This window comes from Botryllus schlosseri, chromosome 7 (assembly GCF_051294905.1).
Source record: "Botryllus schlosseri isolate E-star chromosome 7, Bs_hap1, whole genome shotgun sequence".
NCBI classification, from domain to species: domain Eukaryota; kingdom Metazoa; phylum Chordata; class Ascidiacea; order Stolidobranchia; family Styelidae; genus Botryllus; species Botryllus schlosseri.
Window position 1 is genome coordinate 19724995 of NC_137242.1, and position 23958 is coordinate 19748952.

The following is a 23958-nucleotide window of genomic DNA, read 5'->3' on the forward strand; positions in this document are numbered from 1 at the left end:
CGTGAGAAAATTTGGTAAACAAGATCGACATAAAACATTGATAATGGAATCCAAATTTCTGAATGTGGCATAGTAGGTGTTTTTAATATTTTCGCACGCGCTCGAACTGCGATGCGATGTAATGAACAGATAGTAGGATATCGAAACAACCAAGTGAGGTCTCATAATGATTTGCAGGGATTGGCACATTTTTATCATCAGGCCATCTCATCATAAAATCTTTGATGAGCCTGTCACTTATTGGCCATGGTACCGAGCACAGTATACTTGAAAAGGATCAAGGCACTCACAGAAGATCGATCATCAGGCGACTAAATTTGAATGGTGCGCACACTGCAGTCATTAAGCGGTAGGTCTATAGTGCGGTTATAGCGACCAAAATTTATAACCATTACCTATACTGACGTGACCGATGCCGTTGCCAGCTGCAGATAGGTGGTTGGTGTGATTCCTAGCCTGAAACGTTAAATATCACAAAATTAAAAATGGATGGCACGCCAGTTGATAATATTTTACAATTTTGATATTTTGGTACGCTGCATACGAAAGGTTCCCGGCCCCTGGGTTAAACCAATGGCCTTCGGCGCGAAAGACTGTAAACAACTCTCTGCGGTAGCACGTTTATCTGGGCAAGGCATGTTTACCTCGAATCAGCAGACTCACTGCCTTAATATCGCATGGATGCCATCATGAACATAATTAATCACGATCAAAAACCTAAAAATGTCACTCTCTAGCTCCATATACTTGCAGAAGACGGTAGGATACTTCCCTTTTTGGATTGGTTCAAATTTTGGAAAGTCCACCGGTCCGCCAAATATTTTTTTGAAATTTTACCAGTCCGCGAGGTGAAACGGTGGAGAACCACTGGTATAGGTGACAGAAAATGAAATGTTCATTTTTCTTGCCATATCCTGCAATTTGCATGAAATCTGTTTTCAAAATTTTCTTGGATGATTACATCCTCTAACCAAAAATGGACTGAAGCATCGCTGCCTAATAATTCAATCGACCCATTTGATATAAAACTTAATATATATTTAAAGTGTGGATTTCTATAAGGTATGGAAAAGCAATATGACTAAACTCGTAACAATTTCCATACTTTGGGCATATGCTGTAGAAAGGGATATCTAGCTGGTTGTAGAGCCCAAACTAGACGTGATAGAAGAAAACCAGTGGAATTTTTGGAATCATCATACCATGAATATTAGCCAGTCTTAATGATTGCCGGACCACGACCTAACATCGACCTCGCCCTCCGCCACATGCCACCTCATTTTGTCGCTTGCGTCTTATATTCTCTGCATTACTTTTCATTCAGTGTGCATGCCTCTTCTTTACTTCGCCTGGGCTAAGGTGGGTGACTGATATTAAAGGCTACTCCAAGTTGTTTCTACACCTTTCTATCTTTTCATTGTATCGCAGTCTTGTGATGTTTTGAAACGATAAAAATATTAATTAACCTGATTGAAGCCATTTAGCCTAAATCAAGTCCAAAATTGAAGTCAATAAATTTTTCGTCAAAATTGTTACCCAGTGTAATTTTTAGTCACGCGAAAAATCCTTCTGTCACGATCAATATGTTGTCAGAAACAACTACTGGTTCTATGTCTAGATCGCAACAAATTAGCTTGTGATTAGCCATCTCTCCGTGCTGTGTGCACTGCACAGCCCCATTATGCCGCCCCTTGCAGCCTGCCGCAGAGCCAGAACCGCCAAGTGGCTGCTACTGGACAGTGCGAAAGCTGTGGCGTACCAGAAACAGTTGAACATTAGGTCATCCACTGCACCAGGCCCTCGGCAGTATCTGCGGGATCAAATAAGAGACGCCGTACCCGTGCGATTGGAAACTTTACTGGTCAATCCTCTCACCATGAGTACTCTGATAGATCATGCCCTACTCACTGGTCAAGATTTATAATGTTAAAAAACAAAATATATTACTCTCAACATAGATCTAGTGCAAAAGACGTCAGAAGTCTAGCACCAATATTAAACTCATACAACAAGAAAAACTACAACTTTTCTACTAGTTTACGACAACGTACGCTCTGAGCTCCGATCACGTCGTTAGCGATCAATTTATTTGTGATAGAACAATGGAGGCTCGGTAAAACCCACGATCACCGAATGACTGATCGCACTCACTACGTTTTGCGAACAATCCGAACATATGCAAGACAAAATACAGTTATGTTTATCGACACTGATTACTTGATGACTCAAAATTTATCCCCGAGATACGAGTCAATTCACATTTCCTATACGCCAATTCAACTCAAGTTATATGAAAAAGGTGACCAGAGTCTGGCTCTAGTCATCCTAACACTGCTGATCAGTTACATGAAAAACAAAATGTAACCAGTTCCCGAATCAAAAACAGTTTATATATTATTACCCGCTTCATTGCATATGTTTCAGCATGGTACTGGTTGGTAACAAGATAATTTAGACATTAGCCATTTCTTACTAACGTTTTGCGCATATTTTCTACATCTCGAGACCTATTTCGAATATTTGCTAGGACAGAACGTTTCTAATATTCAGTTTGTAATGCGATCACTTGACACCTACAAAGTCACTCTGGTACAGAATCGGTTAAAGAGCGACTGTGACGCCAACCCAGTTCCAATTACGGCTGTACGTCAGGTTTAGAGATGGAACCAGTGGTGCGCGAAATGGGCGCAAGTGCGTTCTGGGGCGTTAACACCTAGTCACGAACTGGGCGACTGCGGGCATTGAAGAATATAACTTTCGAGTGCATCTTTCCAGGAGTTATCGGCACACTAAAGGGATTTAAACAGATTCATAAAGACAACCACTAAGGCAGGGTATGTCATGGACCAATGGACTATGGAATTTGCAATAACAACTTTAAACTATATGGTACCATAGTAGCTAGTGCTAGGCAGAGTGTAAATAAAACGACAGCATACACAAAGCAAAACGGACTAATAGAAAATTTGTTTAAGTTTGGAAAATCCATCAGCCTATAACTCTATTTGTGCGCTACGAGCAGATATGTGAATATAAGGCCACATTGTTTGCGGTTGTACAAGGCGCATTCATTTTGAAATCATCACCAAGCTCTGCACTTATTTTCACAGTTAAGCAACAATGAGTTTTTAACCAACAAGCGAATCAATCAATCAACAAACAGAATTATTAGCCAGCGAGGACTGGTCTGATCCAACTGGAAAGTATTGTGGTATTTAACTTGAAAATTCATGCTATCATTCATCATAAAGCTTCGCAACGTGATTATTATCATAAAACACATCACATACAACCTTTTTGATCAAAGTTCAGCATTTCAAAACAAATTTGAACTTAATTGTATTAGAAATTGAATGTCTAGGTAATAATCCAATATTACCAGTGTATAACTCAATTGGTACGAGCAGATGTTATTGTGATAATAGTTTGTAGCAATTCATCCAAAACAGAGTCTCTGTTTAGGAATGATACATCAAAAACTCTTACATCCGATCGACTTCTCACACTCTCAACAAAAGGTATTCCATTGCCCTTCTTTACTGGAATGGTGCCCAGAATGAAGCACTTTCTGTCATCCAAAATGTCAATGACTTTTCTTTTGAAACGATCACTAAAAAGTTCCATTTTTCCGATCTCATCTACCACACATATCTGTGTCTCTTCTCCCTTGGTAGTGAGTAGTGGCAGAGCCAGAGACTCAAATGATGCAACATCTACCGTGTATTTGCCCACTTTTGGTCCTCGAATGTTCGAGGATATTCTTGCAAGTGGTGATTGCCTCCCATCTAGACTGATGATGTCAAAACCAACTCTGTGATACAAAAAACATGGCTATTCATATGAATATATAGATATATGATAGGTATATTAGCCGGATTGCATTCATTTGCTAGACTACTAATTTTTGAAGTGTGAAAGTAAATGTACAGCAGCTGAGGTACTGTTGCACAATATGAGAATATATTATAGTAACACATATTTGCCTCTACAATAATAATATTCAATGTAATCAATACCATACCATGTACTTGCACAAAACCAAAACATAAACTTTAATATTAACTTGGATAGTGAGGTGCTAAGCATCAGCTGGGTCGCGTAGAATTTCCAACTGTTTCAGTTTCCCACTCAATTTGAAACACAAATCTCCGAATATTTTTGACACAATCACGAAACAGACCATAGGATTCATGCATTTCACGTTGAAACAAGTTTATGAGTGAATTTTCACTTATATGCCATAAGTACCTTTTTTATACAAAAACTTGTCTTTTAAATTGTGACTGTTAACGAATCAAAGCTGGGTCAACCTAGAGCCTACTATCTTGAAACTAGCATACCGGTATTATTTACCTAGGTCCATGCATTGTCCATTATTCCAAATGCATTATGCCTGCCTATGACTACAAAGATTATCTAATCATATATTACGCTAGTGAAAAGGAAGCATTGTTTACATCAAATACGGTAGCCCTAAGTTTTTAGAAAATCGGTTATTTCTGAACAATTAAATAAACAGCATTTTGCAGTGAAAATGAGCTATCATATGCTGGTAAGCTGTAGCCTACGATAGTTTTTAACTTACTGTTGAGTGTTGAGATCATCTTCCACTAGCATAAAGTTTCAAGGTGCCTCCTCAAATATAGTGAATTGCATTCATGAGACGCACCATTTAAACTTCCACAATTTATTGATACATCTCAACTAAAAATGTAATTGATAATAGACGGATGAAGGATAACAAACGGCACATCATAATATATTACTTCAAACTTCAATAAGATATTTGTCCTGTTACAAGCATGCATGATCAATCACTGTGCATTTCGCTAATTGATCGTAAAATGCTTTACGTTCGGGTTACATATTGAATACAGCCCGATACGTCTGTAGCATCCTCATCCTCTATGGTAACCCTACATTATGGCAATTAGGAAATACAAACACTGAATACGGTGAAGATATTTATGGTAGTTGGTACCTTTGCTTTTCTTGTCTTAACTCCTGGGTATAAAATCCAATCACAGGGATCCCAGTATCCCTCAATTTACCGCATATCTTTTGCACCAACGTAGTTTTTCCGACGCAGGGAGGGCCAGTCAGAAGTAAATGCTTGGCATGGCCAACATGTTTCTGCTTCTGGCTCGACTGCATAATCTTTGCATTATTGCAATAGAATATCACGAATGGGGATTATATAGCTCAGTGGGATTAACCGGTGCTCCACGGTTCAATGAATTCGTTTTATCCTCGCCCGGATTTGTCCTCTTTTTTGACTTTTTTTAAAGTGTCCTCGGAGGACGCCCTTTTGTCCTCTTTTTTGAGAATTTTGGTCATATATATATATATATATATATAGCAAAATCCGACTAAGATACCGTAAATCAGCACCGACGTGACGCTCTGGCGGGTATTTCGGGAGCTGAACGGAAAGTTGACCTTTTTTTTATAGTCAACCACCCGACAATGTGAGTGGAAAAACTGTATTTTGGGCACCGAGCGAGAAAGATGACTTTTTTTGTCTAGTCAACCGATCACAGAGTGGGTCAAATTCACCATTTTTTGAGAATTCTCCTGCGGTTTTCCAAGTCTGAAAATTCCGAAGAAGTATCCTCTTTTTAGATCTCCAAAATATGGTAACCCTAATTGGACTGGACTTGGATTGGACAGGATCCGGTCTGTGCGGGTTTTCCTATAGATAACTAACGTACGCATAGATGCGCATCACGTGATTCAGGGTGGAGTGATGCTACAGTCGCAGATTTGTTTTCGCTTTATAGCATGAAACGGCAACGTAATTGCTAATCCCATAGATGACGACCCGAGCGCTCAAATTTATTAACGTTGATATTATTCGAAAGCTACAGACAAGGGTCCTTGCGTGGTTGCGATTGTTCAGAAAGATGCCGATTTTCAGATTTCGAGGGGTATTTCGAGTTCCTTTGCTCTGATCAGATTTTGATGTATATTATCAGAATCAGCGCGACTGTAGCTTTCAAATATGATCAACTTTATTAAATGTGGGCGCTCGGGTCGTCATCTATAGGATTAGCAATTACGTTGCCGTTTCATGCTATGAAGCGAAAGCAAATCTGCGACTGTACCATCACTCGACCGTGAATCACGTGATACTATAGTTATCTTTAGTTTTCCGTTGGATCTGGATCCGAACGGACTATGAATATTTTTAAAAAGGTTGGATCCGGATGGACTTGGACGGTCTTTCAGATTTCAGCATGAAATATCAGGACTGGTTTCGCAAGCAGAAGTGCGGGACGATCGGAGAAACGAGGAGAAAAGTTGTTACATCCGGAAGTCTTTATTTTATAACGCCAAGCCCGGTGCAAAAGCCTCCAACGTTGTTGAGCTGAGAGCTGGTAGCAATTTTGCGAATATACCCATCCGCTCACCACAGAATGGATAGTGGTCTCCCTTTTTTAAAGCGTGACACGGTGGTAGTCTTTCATAGTTTTTACATGATGCCCAATCAGGGCGAAGATCACAAGTCAGGAGGGGAATGCTGACAAATGTAACAAACGTAATACCGTTTCTGCTCAACATTAAACCTACACGGCGTATTGAATTTCTCATGCATGTCTTTGTCTATATATATCTGAGGTGATCAGTAACGAAGTAGGCTACTTCTACTTTTTCGAATTACTCAAGTAGTTTTCTTCTACTTCCGGTACCTACTCAAGTACATCTTTTTTTCGCTACTTCTACTTTTACTTCGTAATATTTTTTGAACTACGTAGCCTACTTACTTTTTGTTATTTTCAGTTTGTCAAGTAGAAGTAGTTTAATCCCCCAATAACAAAGATAGCCTAAGTAATTTCTGGGCTGTTTTCACGTAGTACCAACATTTAATTTTCATAAAAGTCATGTAATACCCAGAATTTTCGAGGCGCTTCGCGCACAGTAGTTAAGCATCATGACAAATGTATTTTAACGAAAGTATTGCTGAATATAGGCCTAATTTAGATACCGGGTTGGTTCCGTTCACAACGCATGGTCACCTATACCAAATATTTCATCACAGTAAGAATGGTCCCGTATAAAGTTTGAATCTATCGTTTCGCAATCTAGCAATAACATATCATACTTAGCAGCCTAATCTGGAAGTGTCCTAATCTGGAAAAGTGTACTTTGACTTTTTTAAACGTTAGACCTGTTTTAGCAGACCACCGTTGAAACTTTCTGCTGAACAAAAGACACGAAATATATTTTCCGCTTTTTAGAAGTAGTATTTTTATTTTTATTTCAATTACGAGTATTATACGTTGAGTAATGATTATAGTTTCAGTTCTTTTGTCTGGAAAACATGCATGTTGAAGTATAAAAGCAAGTGTAGTAATGCCTTATATTTTTCGAAAATAAAGCTATATATACTCTATATATGGCATTTTTACGATCTGTCATATTTTTATTTAACGTATACTAATCACGCAAAGTGTTAAAGTCGTATCCGACACAACTTCTCCGTATTGCTCTTCGACTAAACTAGGGCCTTATAATATGGGGGGCACCATGCCATGATATTCTCTAAAATGGTATGTTCGAGTAAGCAAAGAATTAGTATCGCATTTCCATATCAATGGTATCATTTACATCCCATGATGTGGACGACTGCTTATTCTGTCAAAAATTGACACCTCCTGGGATGCATCAATATGAATCGAGCTCTCTACACCTTTTGCGTAGCTCCATTTGCAGCTTTTGACGGTCCATGAGAACGAATTACTGTCGTTTTCACAGCTACTTACTTACTTGGGTAGATTTAAAGTAGGTCAATTCTACTTCTACTTCAAGTAGTTTTAAGTTGCTTATGGAATAAGTACTTCTACTCGTACTTGAGTAGATTTTTTCGTTGCTACTTCTACTTCTACTTGAGTAGCTTTCTTGACTACTTTGACCACCTCTGTATATATTGTGATTTGAATGTCTGTCTGGTTCTATCATCCACAGAGTTGGTCAAAGTCGCCACCGTCGCTAGTCAAGTAGAATTAGAAGTAACGCCGGAATTTCTACTCAAGTATTAGAAGTAGGAGTGGCGGTTCACAAGTAAGTAGGTAAGCGGGTATTCTTCGCCTATTTTTGCCTGAAAAACTGAAAACTGTCAAGTAGAAGTAGTCCAAAATCATACTTGATAAGTAGTGCGAGTAGGCAAAATCTACTACAAGTACTTCAAAAAGTAGAAGTACTACGTTACTGACCACTTCTGATCGTCCATAATATTTTCTGATCTCATTCAGTATAAACTACTATAGCGAGTATTCATATCGAATGAACCTGAATATTTTCGGTCGACATACGTCAGGGGCTTGTTTCAATATGAATATTCTGTACTCTCAAGAAACTCTTCAAATATAGCAATAGTTTGTTGTTAGTGACCCCATGATAATAAATTTATTGTTCACTATCTCAGTTGTACATGTTGTGATCATGTACGGGGTATATTCTTCCTGTAATGGCACCTCGGACATCATGTCTGATTATATGCTCGGACCCCATGTCTGAGTGGCGACTCACAGTCCGAATCTACAACAGATCGATATAATGTCCGAGTGGCAACACAATCCGAACATCCCAAGACGTGATGTTCGAGTGGCGGAAGACAGTGCGAACACATCGAAGATATGATATCCGAGTTGCAACAATTTATGTCCGAACATGCCCCAGAATCGCTGTCCGTGTGGCGAAGCACAGTCTGGATCCACCCCAGATCCTGTTCGAGTGGATACATAGTTCGAACACACCCCAGACAAGTGGCGCAACAAATTACGAACATACCAAAGACATGATATCCGAGAGGCAATACAATCCGAATCTAATACCCCAGACATAATAATAATATGCTGCCCAGTCGCAGGCAAACAATATGTGTGCACTGTTCCCGAATAAGCGACCAGCAATCGCTAGATGCATCTAGGTACTCAAACGTTAATCACGTGTTGTGCATCTATCCGTAGGTTAGTCATCTATCAGAGATGAGCGGATTTGAAATTTCTATGTCCTAATCCAATCCAAATCCGAACCTTCAAACCCAAATCCAAATCCTAATCCATACCTTTTTCATATTCAAGTCCATGTCCAATCCTAATCCGATTCCAACTGGAAATTCAGAAAAAATATTAATTTATGCAATGAAGGGATTCGAAAATTTTCTTTCACAACCAACGATTCACTTGATTCAAGATAACTTAGTAACCTTAAGTACATTAATAACTGATCTGAATAAAGTTTGTTGCCATTCGCCACACGACATTTCAATCTCCCAGAAAATAGTTCAATCCAATCCAAATCCTAATCCGTTCTGAAAAAAATGTCTAATCCAAATCCAATCCAAATCCGACAAAATTTCACAAATCCTGTTTTTTCAAAACCTAATCCTAATCCATGCTCATCTCTGTCATCTATGCAACATCACTCTACAAGTTTAGTGCAAAATTTAATCAGTTTTATTGCTGTCATCTAACATCCGTTTGGCTTATTTGAGTTCAAAAACAATGTTTACAGTCTCTGATCTCTAACTACCGCTAAATTGTAGTTGAAATGGCCCTATTTAATTTTCAATTGTTCCATGACGATGTTTGTTTCTGTTCCCATGTGTTTATTTTAGTTTATTTTTATTAGTTACCTACTGTGATAAATTGCTCTTGGCCCATTGAGCTATATAAACCTCGGTGGCTCGGCTTTGTTTTATCGAGCCTCCCGTCTACCTCGCATGTCTTTATATCGCATTTACACCTGTAGCATTTTGTTGTGTGTGATGTGGTGTTTATTTGAAATGTTGACACATGAAGATTCTCTGTCTCTCTCTCTCTTCAACAAGAAAAATTGCCGTTCCAAATGATTGATTCCGGTTTGAGCGGTATTGATTGACGTGCGTTTTATGAGCGTATATCAAGATTCTGTTGCTGCGTGTTTGATAAACAGCTTTCCCATTCATTCAAGATCTAGCAATTTCTTCGAAGGTTTCGTACAGGTTGCTCAGAAATTATGGCCTTAGCCCTCGAGCCGCTCGTGGGAAGTATGTTACCGTGATATTCTCTAAATTTAAGTCCCTAAAATATGATTTCCGACTCGTCGCAGGTGTCGTGTCGGTTATAACTGCAGACGGAAGGATGATCGTGGGCACGTTAAAAGGATTTGATCAAACCGTGAACATCATTCTGGATGAAAGTCACGAACGGGTATTTTCTTCCAATCAAGGCGTTGAGCAAGTTCTCCTGGGTCTTTATGTCATTAGAGGAGATAATGTGTAAGTAAACTATTGTTGAAATGTACGTATGTAACCACATCACTAGCAAATGTGGTGGCTATGCTGTGCAGCCTCCATTCCACAACTCATCTAAGAGTAAATTTGTAATGAAGAACTGTCACACCCTGTGTATTTATTCCGTGATGGACTACTCAATCCATATGTAGGCTACATCCTCGCCGTTCACTGCATATACAATAATACACAATTCACTGCAGTATGTTATCACAACTCACTGTCGGGATTTACAAACAGGGGAACCTCCCACGACATGACTAGATCAGAATTGTGTACTGGTTGGGTGTGAGACAGGCTTTCACTAAAAAGGGACACACTGCAATCCAGCTAAAAAGAACTACTGACTCTGACACAATTATAACGAGATGAAGCAGAATGCGACCAGTGGTCACGCAGTTTACTGGTGGAAGCAACTCGGCATTTTCACATAGATATGAAATGCTAGGCTGAAGGAGCGTCAGCATTGATGAACCCTGTCTGAAAATGTATATAGTTTGGACTGGAATTAGCCGCCCGACCTGATACTGTAAATTAATTTCTGCAAATAACTCCACTCCTAAGTTAAAGATTTTGAAAACACCTGGAAAAGCATTTTTAGCTATAAAGCAGATAATTCCACTCGCTTGAATCTTTGCATACCTTTATTGTAAGTAAAAGTCGCCAAGCATAAAAAATAGTGCAAGTACTTCACATAACTAACTTGGGGTAAAGTTGGTCTTATTTACTACCTTTACGGTCTTAGTTGCCTCCAAGGTCAAAATCAGTTGCATGAGACGGTCTTGGTTTCCTCAAAAATGGTTGCAGTCAAGGGGCCACATCCAACATGTATCATACTTGAACATACGCGGTTTATCAAGAACCATTTTACACAGGTTCATCCTTTTTCTCTTCTTCAGAGCACTCATTGGCGAAATTGACGATGCAACGGATGCATCCTTGGACTTGACCAACATAAAAGCGGCCCCTCTAAATTCGGTGGTCCACTGACGCCGTCAAAACTGTGACGTCACGACGAGCTAGCTCACGGACTGTTTCGAGGGCTTCGTCACTTTACCGTCAGGATATTTTTTTGTGAATTTTTCTACGACGTCCGGTTCGACGAGATGAATGCCGTCCAACTGATTTCCGAGCGTCACCCTGGAAATGAATCATTTGGAGAAAGGGACGAGATACCTCGATAACTGAATTTACCAGTTTGGTTGCACGTTATGCATTCGACCGAATAATTCCAGTTTTCTCGTGCCCGGCGACAAGCGCTCTATGATTCCGTATACTTCGTCGGGCTTGTGACTTGTGTCTCTAACCTGGAACACGGGTAACGGTAATTAAACTGTGATCTTAGTCACCGAATATCATACTTAGGGTTGGGCAAATACGAGTACTTGAGTGATTAGTGACTAGTGCTTGAGTATTAGACATCCAGTCGAGTATTGGAGTATCACGCCTTTTATGCGACCACAAGTCCACAAGGCCAGTTCTACATCACACCAATGATTCCCCCATATTGTTTCGATCATACCTGGATTTCATTGCACTTTGTGACAATGTTGTAGGTTTATCAATACTTTACAGTATGTCACTCCCACAAACTCGGGTGACCTTAGCAAGTAATTCAGTATGAATCATCAGGGTTGTAAATGTAATTATTCGATTTGAGTCACGATTTTCTGATGACTTAGTCATCTTCCCAAAACACGGACGTGACTCGACTTGGACTCAAACCAACCAAGTCCGACATTTCATGGTTATTTCAATGAATTGTACATTTCATGGTAATTTCAATGAATATTAAAGTAACCACGTCATTTGGATTTTGTCTGTCGGTTCTGGTACTTGATAATGCGGCCAGAATCTGCTAAGTGTGAGGAAAATTAGTATATCATAAATGTGAACCATTCGATATCACCAAACATGGTTATAAAATAACTGGAAAATAAGCAGTTAAACACAATGACTTGGACTCGGCCCTCTGCTCGCTGACTTGGACTCGGTGGTGAATTGAAAATGCCTCAACTTGATATGATTCAAAAGTATAAAGTGAGATTGACTTGTGACTTGGTTGCAACCCTGTGAATCATATCTCACTACTTGACTCGTTATAATTAATCCTTCATTTCAGATCAGTGTACTCTTATCATTTTGCTCAGTCCTAATTGCAACCCACCTCCGCTACTAACACGTCACAGTCCAAGCATGTATTGATATTCTTTGGATCACCCTTTATGCCGACCTGCATAAATACCATAATGTGTATTGTGTGAGCGTTTCTCTGAATTTCATGCGTCGTCTTTTCAATAAATTGATTTGTATCTTACCAAGCAGTGTTCCTTTCCGTGGTTCAGCCAGTGGCCTGTTCTCCCGGTCCGAATGAGGCGCTGCAACTGATTCGTTTTGACCCAAATCAGCTCGTCGCATCGACGGTATCTGGAAGGTAAAGTGTGAATATGCTGCAATGGTCCTGAATATTTTCGGCTGGCACTCATCAATGGTGATCGTCGGAAACTAGTAGAGAATTGGAAAGAACATTGTATATCAACAATCGTACCACCAAATATGACGTCACCGGCAGGGAATTTCGAATAATCGAGGCGAAGAGCTCCCCAAAGGTCAATGTAATATTATATTGTACACAAGCTTCATGTTGGAACAAACGAAGTTGGCATATTTGTATGAAACCCGACTCAAAGGCACACAAATGAAAGTGTTAACGGCCTCTCGTGACGACGCAGCATCTGTCGCATTTTCTATTGGAGATAATTATTTCAGTTCAGGGTGGTCAAAGCAGGCAGCTTGAGCCTTGCTACTCCAGTAGTAGATATAGCAGTAATACTGTAATTTTCTACTCAATCAGAAGTAGAGATTTACAAGAAGCCGGAACTACTTCAGGTTGCTTGCATTAGACAATATTTATCACCAGGGGTGGTCCAACCATCCAGCATTGCTACACGGGAGTAGAAATATAAGTAATACGGCGAAATTCTTCTCAATGAAAAATTCCGAAATATACCCACACTGCTTCAGGTAGAAATAAAAAATGAGCTGTATCAAAGTAAGCAAGTAAGCAGTTTCAAACAGTACATTTGGTGGACATGTCACACCTAGAAAATTAATATCTTGATAGCTTTCAAAGCTTTATGGAATGTACACCCAGAAACAAATTATCAACTTGTAAGTGGTCATTAGATAAAATGCTAAAGATATCAAGATATTTATTTCATCTATGTCAAGGGCGTCCAACCCATAGCCCGCGAGGTAATTTTTGAAACTGGTTACATATCGAAAATGGATTGCCCGGATTGCGAACTTGAATTAGTTTGGCCTTGGGATGCATCGGCAGATTGGCACTTCCGACGCATTGGCAGATCCATGGGTCAGTCACATCTAGGTAGAAGTTCTTGCATTACAATAAAGTAGAATCGTTTGCGGTATAGATTTATCTCAAGTAACAATTTTCTTCATTCATCGCCAGGCCTGTTTATTTTGGGATATTGGGTTTTATTTTTGGAGATTCTCCAAAAATAAGATTTGAAAACATCCAAAAATAAGATTTTTTTGGATGATGATTTTCAAGTTTTTCAGTGAAATAAACAAGTCAGAGCGATGTAAACGACCAGAAAACTCATAAAAACACACAAAAACAGCATCTATGTGTGGGAAGGGGTCACCAAAACGCTAAAACTACTTCCACTCAATCCACTTCACGTTTCTGCTGACCTTGCCCCTCCGCCTTTGTACTCCTATATATATAAGTTTCACAGCGCGACACGTAGACAAGACGGGAAGGTAGCTTGAGTGAGGCAAAGGGGACGGCGAAATCATATACCACCACCTCTGTCACAATCACTTCGTCCACACGATGATGGGACTGATCTGCTGATGCTTCAGACGGCAACACTAACTTGATCCAGTAGATGGAAAGTGCGCACTCCATGTTTGTTGACGCTCGTTTATTGTCAATGAAGAAGGTGGCCTCTTGGTTGACTGGAAACCATACCAAACTCCTTGATGTTCTGGACGAAAACATTCCGGAGTGTGCACCTTTGCTGCAGTGCTGATCGTTCTCGATCGCATGGTCACGGTCTCACAGAGCTGAGCACCACCGTCACGAAGCTTTATGGTCTTGACGTTCTGATCATGGAGCAGCAGGAGCTCATGCGCCAGGTCGAACGCCTTCGAGCTCTGTGTCCAGGCGAGGACTGGGACAACGAGGACCGCCACACGGTTTTCTGGTCAGAGGGTGTTGGGCTGTCAAGTTCAATGAGGCACGCAACTTCGTGGAGGATCCGAGGTTTAAAGCGCATTACTGACGAGCGCTTTTCAGGAGCAAAGGCTTTGAAGATTGGAGAGTTTGAAGAGTTGAACATTCCTCCATTTTTGGACCCCTAACCTCGATGTTTCCCCACGATTGCGACGTTCGGGGCCGATATCTCGAAAATCAAGTTGCAGAAGGGTCTCGGCGGGGCGTCTCGCACTGATTAATATTCTTGAGAAGGCATTCTCCAGGCCAAAGACTAAATTTGTGAAGAATGTATTGGAAAGTTAGATCAAGATCACTGATGATATCTATGTGTTGGAGGACTTGAATACGTGATAATAACATACTTCTGGTGGATTTTTTCAGTAGTAATAGGGCTCAAAACACCTTCATTTCTTATTTTTGGAGATTCTCCAAAAATAAAATTAGAAAACATCCAAAAATAAGCTATTTTTGTTATTTTTGGAGAAATCCAAAAATAAACAGGCCTGTTCATCGCGCAATATGTTTTTACTCGATTTCTTGCTTTTAATATTGTTACCCCCTCCTGAAAATGAAAAAAACGCCAAATGTACCAGATTGAGTCTAACTATATTCGCATTTACGAGAGAAGTGTCGTCCTACACGCGAACTTGCGTTTTCGCTTGCAGAAAGACCGTCGACGATGAAACATAGGCACAAAATGATAGACGCATGTTGGTCGAAGCTTTCGATATCGATATGTGCAAACGGCGAATAGTTCTGTCCCTTGCAAACTGAGCTCAGCGATATACAGCAGACCCACAATATACTCAAGTAACAATATTATTGACCTATTATTAACACATCAACTTTGAAAATTTCCGCGCCTGGCGAGGCTAGCGCAATGGCTCGTCAATTACGTGTGGATTTTTGACCGAAAAGTTTGACCACCCCTGGTCTATGGCCTGTTATGGGCTCAATGAAGTAATACTTCTAGTGGTGAATCGGAGGTGGCTACTTTCAAAATTGAAAGATGCACCATCGCAGCTAACGCAAAATAATGTACAATAGTGTAACTGCAAAAGCATATTCGGTTGAATAAGTATTGCTAGTAGATGAAAGTACTCTGTTACCACCTTTGGTCTTAACACTTACCCCCAAAGCTCAAACAGTTCGCGGCCCAGTTCCATCGCTCTGAAATAATTCACCATGCTCTCAGTCACGCTCCACACAGCGTGAACCGAATTCCTTACCTTCCCGTGACCCAAAGAAAAAACAGACCGTCATCAGACAAGTCTTGAATCCGGAGAGCCCGCATTTCGTCATCTTGCATGGTTCCGTACGGCAATTCCATGTGGATGTCCCAGGGCGGGTCGGCCATGATCACGGAGAATTTCCCGAGGACGGACACGTCCAGATATCGTATGTCGCAGCTGATCCACTGTTGAATACGATTTACAAATAAGAACATCATAGTTGCCAAAGCGCACTAACTATTCTCTACTCTAAACCAGTGCCTCGATGCAGAAGAAGCCGTATTTGGCAATCTGCAAGTGAATCAGCAAGTTTTCATAGTACCGTTGGAAAACAGTCTACGGTTGGTGTGGAAATCAAGAATATTGGTTGATATGGAAAAAGACCAGTTTCTAGTAACACAGTGTCGACTCATCAGATTCGAATTACACGGGTCAATCGAGCGTTAATGACAACAAAAAAAGTAACCATTTTCGCCGATTTTATAAATAGACCAGCACATAGCTTTTACAGACGTGGAAAGTAGCGACATTGTTTCAGTCATCAACATTACAAATCACATCTTCGATCACATGAAGGAGTATTTGTCATAGTTGTTTGAAAGCGTGAAAGCGGCCAGTGACAACTACTAAACAGCAATAAGTTTGGATTTATTTTAGTGAATATGTTACAATACTTATAGTTAAATAATATTGTGGTTGTTTAGTTCGTTTTGTTCAAATTTGTGAAAGTATGTAGCAATAAACAGTGGACATGGTGATCAGGTAGTAGCTCTGTGCCGCCAAGTATAGATTATAGTAGGAATTATTATTTTATTTAAAAAAAACTCGGTTTTGTACCTTGAGTATATCTTGACTGGAGCCTGAACAACGCCGGATTGCTGACCCCATACCAATAAAACCGATGACTAGCAGCTTCACCGATAATCCCGATATATTCAGCCGATACTCAAAACATAGGCCTACAGTACCTACCTTAAGGCCGATTTCCCAAACTTAAGAGCATGAATTCAACACCTTCACAGTCGTCACAATGCTTGAACATGAGATAAACTAGAAACGCTGCATCTAGACACCGGTAAGCTATATAGAATATATCAATAATATTCCCAATCTATCAATCCCAGATTGTAGTTCTCCGCCCCCCTACTACAGTGTTGCGTCATCACGAAGATTGCTGACATTTTTTCACCTCTAAATGACGATATCGATTAGACATTTTCAGCAACCATAGTAATCGAATGTGTGCAACTAGACATTTGGAAAAGTCTCTCTAAAAAATTGCAGGGCCTCAGCCTCGGGAAGCGAAGTTTTCCTCTATTTCAAGCATTTGTCGATTCGCACTTCTTAGCGCGGGAGTTCAAACAATGAAGGGTACGCACTCTGCAGAAACAAACCCACCTGTGCCGGCAGCATTTTCCTCTGAAGGTAATCCGCATCCGTGGCCAGTTTCGGCAGTAACTGATTGTCTTCGTTCCCGTCGGATTTCTTCTTTCGTTTCCTGTACCTCGGGTCCAGTTCGCTTCCCTTGTAGTCGATTTCGTAATGGACAAACTTGCAAGTGTCCATGTGGAAGCATGTGTTAAGAAAAGAGCAGTCCCCGAGAGATTCGTCTGCAAAAGATTTCGGTCCACATCACTATCTGTAAATTGTGTTTCTACACCTAACCGGCGCAGAGGTGAAATGTAGTTATTTAATCGTTTTTCCAGAGGTGGTCAGTAACTAGTACTTCTACTTTTCCGAGTGCTCAGCAATAGGTATGCGGGCTCGATGACGTCACAAAGGAGTGAGGTCAAAATGTGGCGGAATTGAGTAATAAGGCTGTGTAAATGCTAAATAACCCCCCACCCTTTTGAGACCCGAAACTCCGTCTTTTTGAAACGGCCATTCTGACGCTAATATGCAGTTACAATTCAACAGCTTCTTGGAGGTACAAAACGTAAATATACTATTGTATAGTATATCCATATTTAAATGAACCCGAATATTTTCGGCTGACACTCATCAGGGGTAATCGTCAGCAACCAGTAGAGAATTCAAAAGAATATCGTATATCAACACAATCGTATCACAAAATATGACGTCACCAGCATGAAATATCGAATACGAGAGTGTTCAATGTACTATTTTTAGATGATACACAAACTCTTTTTGTTGACACGGCCCTTTCCGAGTACGCGAACTCTGTCGTCTCGATAATTTTTCGCGCAGGCAGGATTATCCAACAAGTGTTTGCCAATCGCAGAATTTATGGCCTTGATTGTTCCGAATCAATCTTGAGGGAATGAGTCAAGGGTCAACTTACGATTCGATAACTCGTATTATCAGTGTTGTGCGGCCAATTAGCGAGATTCGGCTGTACACAATGTAACGATACGCGATCTACTGCTGAGATGATCGCGAAATTAGTTCATCGATTGCCGTGCGCTCGGCGATCGTTGCTGGCCAGTTCACTTCATGCAGTATGGGACCACGTTAATTTATCACGCATACTGCATCCAGTACGCGACTGAAGCCAAAGAGTGACTGTTTCTGCCACCTAGAGACCCAAGCTGACACCAGCATTATTTGAAAGCTAGACTGTTGTTCTGAAATGCGATGAAATGTCGGCATTATTCTAGTCTGCGTAACCGAACCCACCTGTGTGAGGCTTTATCAACTTTTTGAAGTGCAGTTTCGAACACGAGTAGTTTGACTTTCTCTGTCGCATGCATTCCGGTCTGGTCCCGTGCGGGCAGAATTCTTTCACCTGATTTTAAAACAGTGGCATGATGACATTCATACGAATAAAGCAGGGATGGGGAACCAGTAGCCCACGGGTCACGTCCGACCCGTCTACGTTCATCATGTGGATCACGGAGTTATTTCGTAAAGAACCATATTCTCAGTAGAATAAATGTTTGTATTAATCTGAACAGTTGTGGTCAAAAACACCAAATAATCTTTGATGTGATGTGATGCACGACATTCATGCTGTTTTGACATCATAATGAGTAATACTCTAATGCTCAATTCGAAGCCTAACACACGATTCAGAACCAAGTCACACAGGTAGGGGAGAGGAAGCAAAGATGAGACACCGGGCAAGATGAAACATGCAATTTCTTCATAGACAAATTTTCTAATGGACAGATTTCTTCCACTATATTGTTCCCATAATGTCATTCTATAGTCCTACCATATTAACAAGGCAAACAGATCTGAGGTTAGGCAGAAAAATTCCCAAAAATATATTTTATACTCTGTGTAAGTTATGTGAATTCATGTTTGTAAGGGCATACCGATCAAGCGATCATAATATTTCATATTATAAAACAACATCACTGGAGCTGGCAGAGTCCAATATTAGCAATGTAATCATGCGCTTACCTTTGAAAAGTAATAAACAGAAATTTTTTTATTGAAGTTTATACAATAATGGAGGTGCGGGGGTAAGTTGAGACTTGGGTATCATTCAACTTTTCCATTGAAAGCCTCGCAATGTTTAAAATTTATAGCTCACAGCACACATAATAGATTATTTGTCTAGTAGCTGACCAGATGTGACATTACACGACAAAATAATAATGAAACTCTTGTTGTTGCAGGATCCCACTGATAATTTGTTTTCGAAGCCATTAAATTCGTACACCAGGTAGGCCTACAAATTCCTCTTAAAGTGAATTATTTCAGGATTATTTTATTTCATTCAGGTCGCTTGTTGATTCATCATTTGGGATGAATTGATGGTGTAATGAACAAGAGTTGCTAGGTGTCTCATCTTATCCTCACCTGGGGGTAAGTTGAGACATTTGAGCATAATTACTAAGACCACATGCTTTCCATCCGTACAAAAATCAATCCTCAGACGGAGCTTCTCTTTGAGTGGCGTTTAAATATTCGAAAAGTGTCTCATCTTTGCCTCCTCTCCCCCTCGATTTTGACCAGCCGTAATCCTAGGTACTCGATCTCTCAGCCCTATCGCTATGTCCCAGAACAGATCAACGCGGCGTCCTACCTGTGAACCGCCCATCGTCCTGAACTTCTCCGCCAACTTCATCTCCTTGATGGACGCAGTTCCCAACAACTCCTGAATCTCCTCGGCGATCCGTTTCGAGTCCTGTTCTTTCGCAGACTTGACAGACAGCAACGCTTCTATATCGTCATCGACAGCTGCATCGCTTTTGTTCTCCTTGGATTTGTCAGACCGTCGCGAATCCGCTCTCTGATTCTTCCTTTTCTCACTGACGTCAGAAGCGTGACGCTTCGTACCGTGTTGTTTGGAACGGGAAGACTTCTCCTTGGACTGAGTACCAGCTGAGCTGCCGTGTGCGGCTTCGTGGTCTTTGGTTTCTTTCTCTCCCGATTCTTTGGACTCGCGAGCAACCGCGGAAAGCTTACTGTGAAACACCGACAGCACTGTCATTTCCGAGTCGCTTTTCGTAGAGTCAATTTCAAGGAATCTTTGGGCGGCTTGTTTTTCGAGCAGCATCTCGACTTGTTTCACGGTTAGGGTTTTCGGATGTTTCTGCTCGTCTTGCATCTGTTTGCGGGAATGACGAAATAACATGAAGCAATCTGGTCTGGTATGTTATTATCTGAATATGCCCAAAATATCACAATTAGCTTATTGCCAAAAATCAGTTTTGTTATTCAGGTTTACCATATTTTGACATTCCAAAAAGAGGACACTTTTTAAAAACTCTGAAGGCTTCCGCAGCGGTAAAGAAAACTGATGGTTTTCAAAATTTTTCGACCAATAGTAGACCTACTTGATCGGCCCCGGTCGAGTTTCTTTTTAGAAAAAGATGACAAATTCCGAAAAAAGAGGACATAGGCGTCTTCCGCGGACACTTTTAATTTATTAAAAAAAAGGGGACAAATCCTCTGAAAAGTGGACGCATGGTAACCCTACGTTAATTTCATAAATTGATACCGTAACGATGTTGCTGAACAAATTCGCTCGAAAGAAAATGACCGACTGTTACACTGTTACAGGCTTACAGCAATATGAAAGGTTGAAATAACCTCAACCATAACATCGTCGTTTGCCTTTCATGGACGGGTTCACAGACCCCAGTTTTCGAACCCTGAGAAATTGCATCCCGGTATTTGTGTCCTTCGGCTGAAACACACTGCTGATGTTTTCATTTTAAATTCTCATTAATATCTACCAAAATTGATTTATTTTTAGGCATATTCAAAATCAGTATTGGCTTTGGTTCCTCGAATGTCAAAAACAAGAATACCTGAATATTGCCCTTATATCGCAAATTAATTAGATTAAGCGCACACATTCATGCCAGAGAAGTAAATTTTGAGTGGTGCTGGGGTGCAATAATTGGAGTAATGTAATACAAATCGAGTCTTGATTTTACTGATTAGAAGGCAAGCAGTGCTAGTCTATCCGAGTGTTGAATTTATGTGTTTCTTGAGACTAAGAATAAAAAATCAAAGGAAAATTATCGTTTGTTTCGATACTAAACAATTATTAAGAATATCAAGACTGACACAATATTTCGTCTCACATATTGGTAAGGATCTATCGCCCGATGCATAACTAAACTACACTTCTCTTCGCATGCTTTAAATTGATGAGGATTTTTAGCATTTTTAAATTTCAGCAATTTAGCTTACATATTCTACTTGTCCAATGAAAATAGATTTAAATAGATTTCACATTGCTAGACAATACTATGAGGTGTGGGCGAATGCCGGGACGGCAGCAAGCAGTATTGAAATAAACAAGCAACTCACCTTCATGAACCCTTTTGTCAAAGCGACAGAGTTCATGGGGAATTCTAGTGAATGATGGCAAAGGTACCGTTGGAATTTCTTCTCCGTGTCTGGATCAATCTTTGTCGTGGAGTCCTTATCAGCTGCCAACTTGGAATCAGAAGTTTCCGGATCTGCTGCCAGATTGTTCGTGGACTTTTGCAAGTTTTCATTTGTGTCGCTATCTTGAGACCTTGATTCGGAAGAGTCTGCGGTCTGCGCGAGTAGATCTGCAAAATATTAACTTATAGAAATGACAGGCTTAAGTTACACGATAAGAATGAGAAATTTCAGACGGACCTTTGTGACCTTGTCTTCGTCGTTTTATTCTCTCACGTAAACTCTCTTGGTTCCGTCGAAGCTTTTCAATATCACTCCATGTGTCTGATGACATTTTGGCAGTTGATTAATGGTTAACAGTTTACACAATATCCTAAACTGCTACTGAATTTCAATACATAAGTTATGGTTATCTGTGGTTGGCATGGCCATTCCATTGAATAATAATGGAATGGCAATAAACCGAACCGAGGCATGCTAGTTGGGGGAATTTGGACACACTCCCTAATCTGTCGCTAATCATAAAAATTTAGGTATATATAAATTGGCTGGTGGTTACAATCCCTGCTTCGGACTTATGAGGATGACCTGGACACTGACTGTTACGTGCTACGTTTTACGTACTGCTGACGTGCTACGACGAAAGCAGTAGATATTGCTTATTTGCTACATAGGAATCGGCATTGGTGGCAAACTGAACTGAAGTAAACACCAAGCCAGAGCCAATATGATGTATAATTTGCACGCATGACTAACCCCCGTGTTGAAGATTACAATTTCGAAGTACCCAAGTAGTTTTCATCCACTCGCATTAATAACTCTAGTAATTCCAATCTTCTACCAGGGATACCTAGTTCCTGACTTCTGCTTCTACATCGTAATATTACGTAATTAGCTCGATGTGGATGAGAGATTGAGAGTCCGCACCGGTCGTTTCGACGGCATCCTCTCCTGTCCGCTGGTCGAAAAACTGCTCACCTCAATCCCAAACCGCTCAATTGGGGGCTCAGCTCGAAGGGGGCCACAATCAGCACATATTATAGAGTATTTTAACATCCCTTCATTCCAATTGAAAATAAATTTCTTTTAGATGACCTTACTATAAAGGCCGTATCGCATCTCCGTCGTCAAAGCATCTCGATGGTATAGGCGAAAAAGAATACCATATCTCTCTCTCTCATTTTAATCAGTATACTTCATTTCTATAGAAAAAAGTATGCAATGCAAACGGTCAACCAATCCAACAATCGACAGATTATATTTTCATCTGCCCAAGACACACAACACAATGTACAATAAGACGTACAAGACAAGCGATGCCGAGGGAACAGATAGGGGGATGCCGAACGACCAACCAGTTGGGGTCTCTTGAACTGGCCTCTCGCTCGACCTAGTGCCCGACGTCACATTCTTCTTCGGTGTCATTCTATCTTCGTCGGTCCTTTCTCGTAATGTTATTTCTTGCTCTTTTTTCTTTTTTACCGGGCTTTTTTGTCGCCGTAAGAACAACGGACACGGGCAACCCAGAATAACCACCGACGGCGGAAATCGAACCCGCACCGCCTGCTTGGATGGCGCCGACGCTCACCACTACGCTACCCCCACTACCGTTATGCCTAATTAATAGAAGGAACATTCCCACCCTTATCGCGAAACGTAGGTTAGGTAGCCTATCTATCAAAAGACACACCAATACGTTTGAAGTTTCGGCCAACATGCAACTCCCAGCAGAATATGTGGCCGAAAAGGTCAGCAGCGAGAAAATCTTGTCCGGGACTGACCATGACCGTCGCATGTTTGCCCAATGCCTATACGTGCTCGATATATTCAAATGTATGCTATATTGTCTAGGGTTACCATACGTCCGCTTTTAAGAGAATTTGCCCTCTTTTTTGACTTTTTTGAAAGTGTCCTCGGAGGACTCCCATTTTGTCCTCTTTTTGAGAATTTACGGCCAAATTCGACTGATATACCGTAAATCAGCACCGAAGTAACGCTCCGGCGGGTATTTTGGGAGCTGAGCCGGAAAGATGACCCTTTTTCTAGTCAACCACCTGATAATGTGAAAGAGAAACTGTATTTTGGGCACTGAGCGAGAAAGCTTTTTTTAGTCAACTGACCAGGAAGTGGAAAAAATTTACCATTTTTCAGGATTTTCCTCCGGTTTTGCAAGTCGGAAAAAGTGTCCTCTTTTTAGATTTCCAAAATATGCTGGTAACCCTAATATTGTCCATATATGCGCCTACGCAGGGCATGTAATGAAATCATACATTCACCTACTTCATGGCCACCTCAATCGTTCCATATATCATACTTACAATTTTGCATACTATATTTAATACTTTGTCCATACTTTCGCAGTTGCCCATACATGACACTCTACTGATATAGGCCTA

At 40.6% G+C, this 23958-nt stretch overlaps 4 protein-coding genes across 5 annotated transcripts in view; 2 read left to right on the plus strand and 2 right to left on the minus strand.

Moving 5' to 3' along the window:
• Positions 1–23958, plus strand: part of LOC145442840 (glutathione synthetase-like) — a 350056-nt gene that overhangs the window by 27085 nt on the left and 299013 nt on the right. The window lies entirely within an intron of this gene.
• LOC145443506 (cancer-related nucleoside-triphosphatase homolog) lies at positions 3387–5154 on the minus strand. The gene is made up of 2 exons (XM_080321464.1): positions 4982–5154; positions 3387–3811 (listed from the first exon to the last, which is right to left on the minus strand). The coding sequence occupies exons 1-2, from the start codon at positions 5152–5154 to the stop codon at positions 3391–3393; spliced, it is 594 nt and encodes a 197-aa protein (XP_080177590.1). The 3' UTR covers positions 3387–3390.
• LOC145442939 (U6 snRNA-associated Sm-like protein LSm8) lies at positions 9909–12593 on the plus strand. The gene is made up of 3 exons (XM_080320992.1): positions 9909–10030; positions 10093–10261; positions 11176–12593. Exons 1-3 carry the CDS (start codon positions 10000–10002, stop codon positions 11264–11266), a joined length of 291 nt encoding a protein of 96 aa, XP_080177118.1. The 5' UTR covers positions 9909–9999; the 3' UTR covers positions 11267–12593.
• Positions 10903–22002, minus strand: LOC145442817 (N(6)-adenosine-methyltransferase catalytic subunit METTL3-like). Its single transcript, XM_080320830.1, has 11 exons — positions 21803–22002; positions 21485–21732; positions 19746–20270; positions 18389–18497; positions 17150–17361; positions 15749–15936; positions 15651–15689; positions 12595–12703; positions 12444–12509; positions 11471–11583; positions 10903–11416 (listed from the first exon to the last, which is right to left on the minus strand). Exons 1-11 carry the CDS (start codon positions 21894–21896, stop codon positions 11296–11298), a joined length of 1824 nt encoding a protein of 607 aa, XP_080176956.1. The 5' UTR covers positions 21897–22002; the 3' UTR covers positions 10903–11295.

Excerpts from the sequence above, each read along its gene's own strand:
- LOC145443506 (XM_080321464.1), bottom strand. The coding sequence starts at position 5,154 with ATGCAGTCGAGCCAGAAGCAGAAACATGTTGGCCATGCCAAGCATTTA. Across the intron at positions 3,812-4,981 it reads TTAAGACAAGAAAAGCAAAG|AGTTGGTTTTGACATCATCA; the intron begins GTACCAACTACC and ends TTTGTATCACAG.
- LOC145442817 (XM_080320830.1), bottom strand. The coding sequence starts at position 21,896 with ATGTCATCAGACACATGGAGTGATATTGAAAAGCTTCGACGGAACCAA. Across the intron at positions 21,733-21,802 it reads ACGAAGACAAGGTCACAAAG|ATCTACTCGCGCAGACCGCA; the intron begins GTCCGTCTGAAA and ends AATATTTTGCAG. Across the intron at positions 18,498-19,745 it reads GGACGATGGGCGGTTCACAG|GTGAAAGAATTCTGCCCGCA; the intron begins GTAGGACGCCGC and ends TTTTAAAATCAG.
- LOC145442939 (XM_080320992.1), top strand. The coding sequence starts at position 10,000 with ATGGCCTTAGCCCTCGAGCCGCTCGTGGGAA. Across the intron at positions 10,031-10,092 it reads CCTCGAGCCGCTCGTGGGAA|GTGTCGTGTCGGTTATAACT; the intron begins GTATGTTACCGT and ends GACTCGTCGCAG. Across the intron at positions 10,262-11,175 it reads GTCATTAGAGGAGATAATGT|AGCACTCATTGGCGAAATTG; the intron begins GTAAGTAAACTA and ends TCTCTTCTTCAG.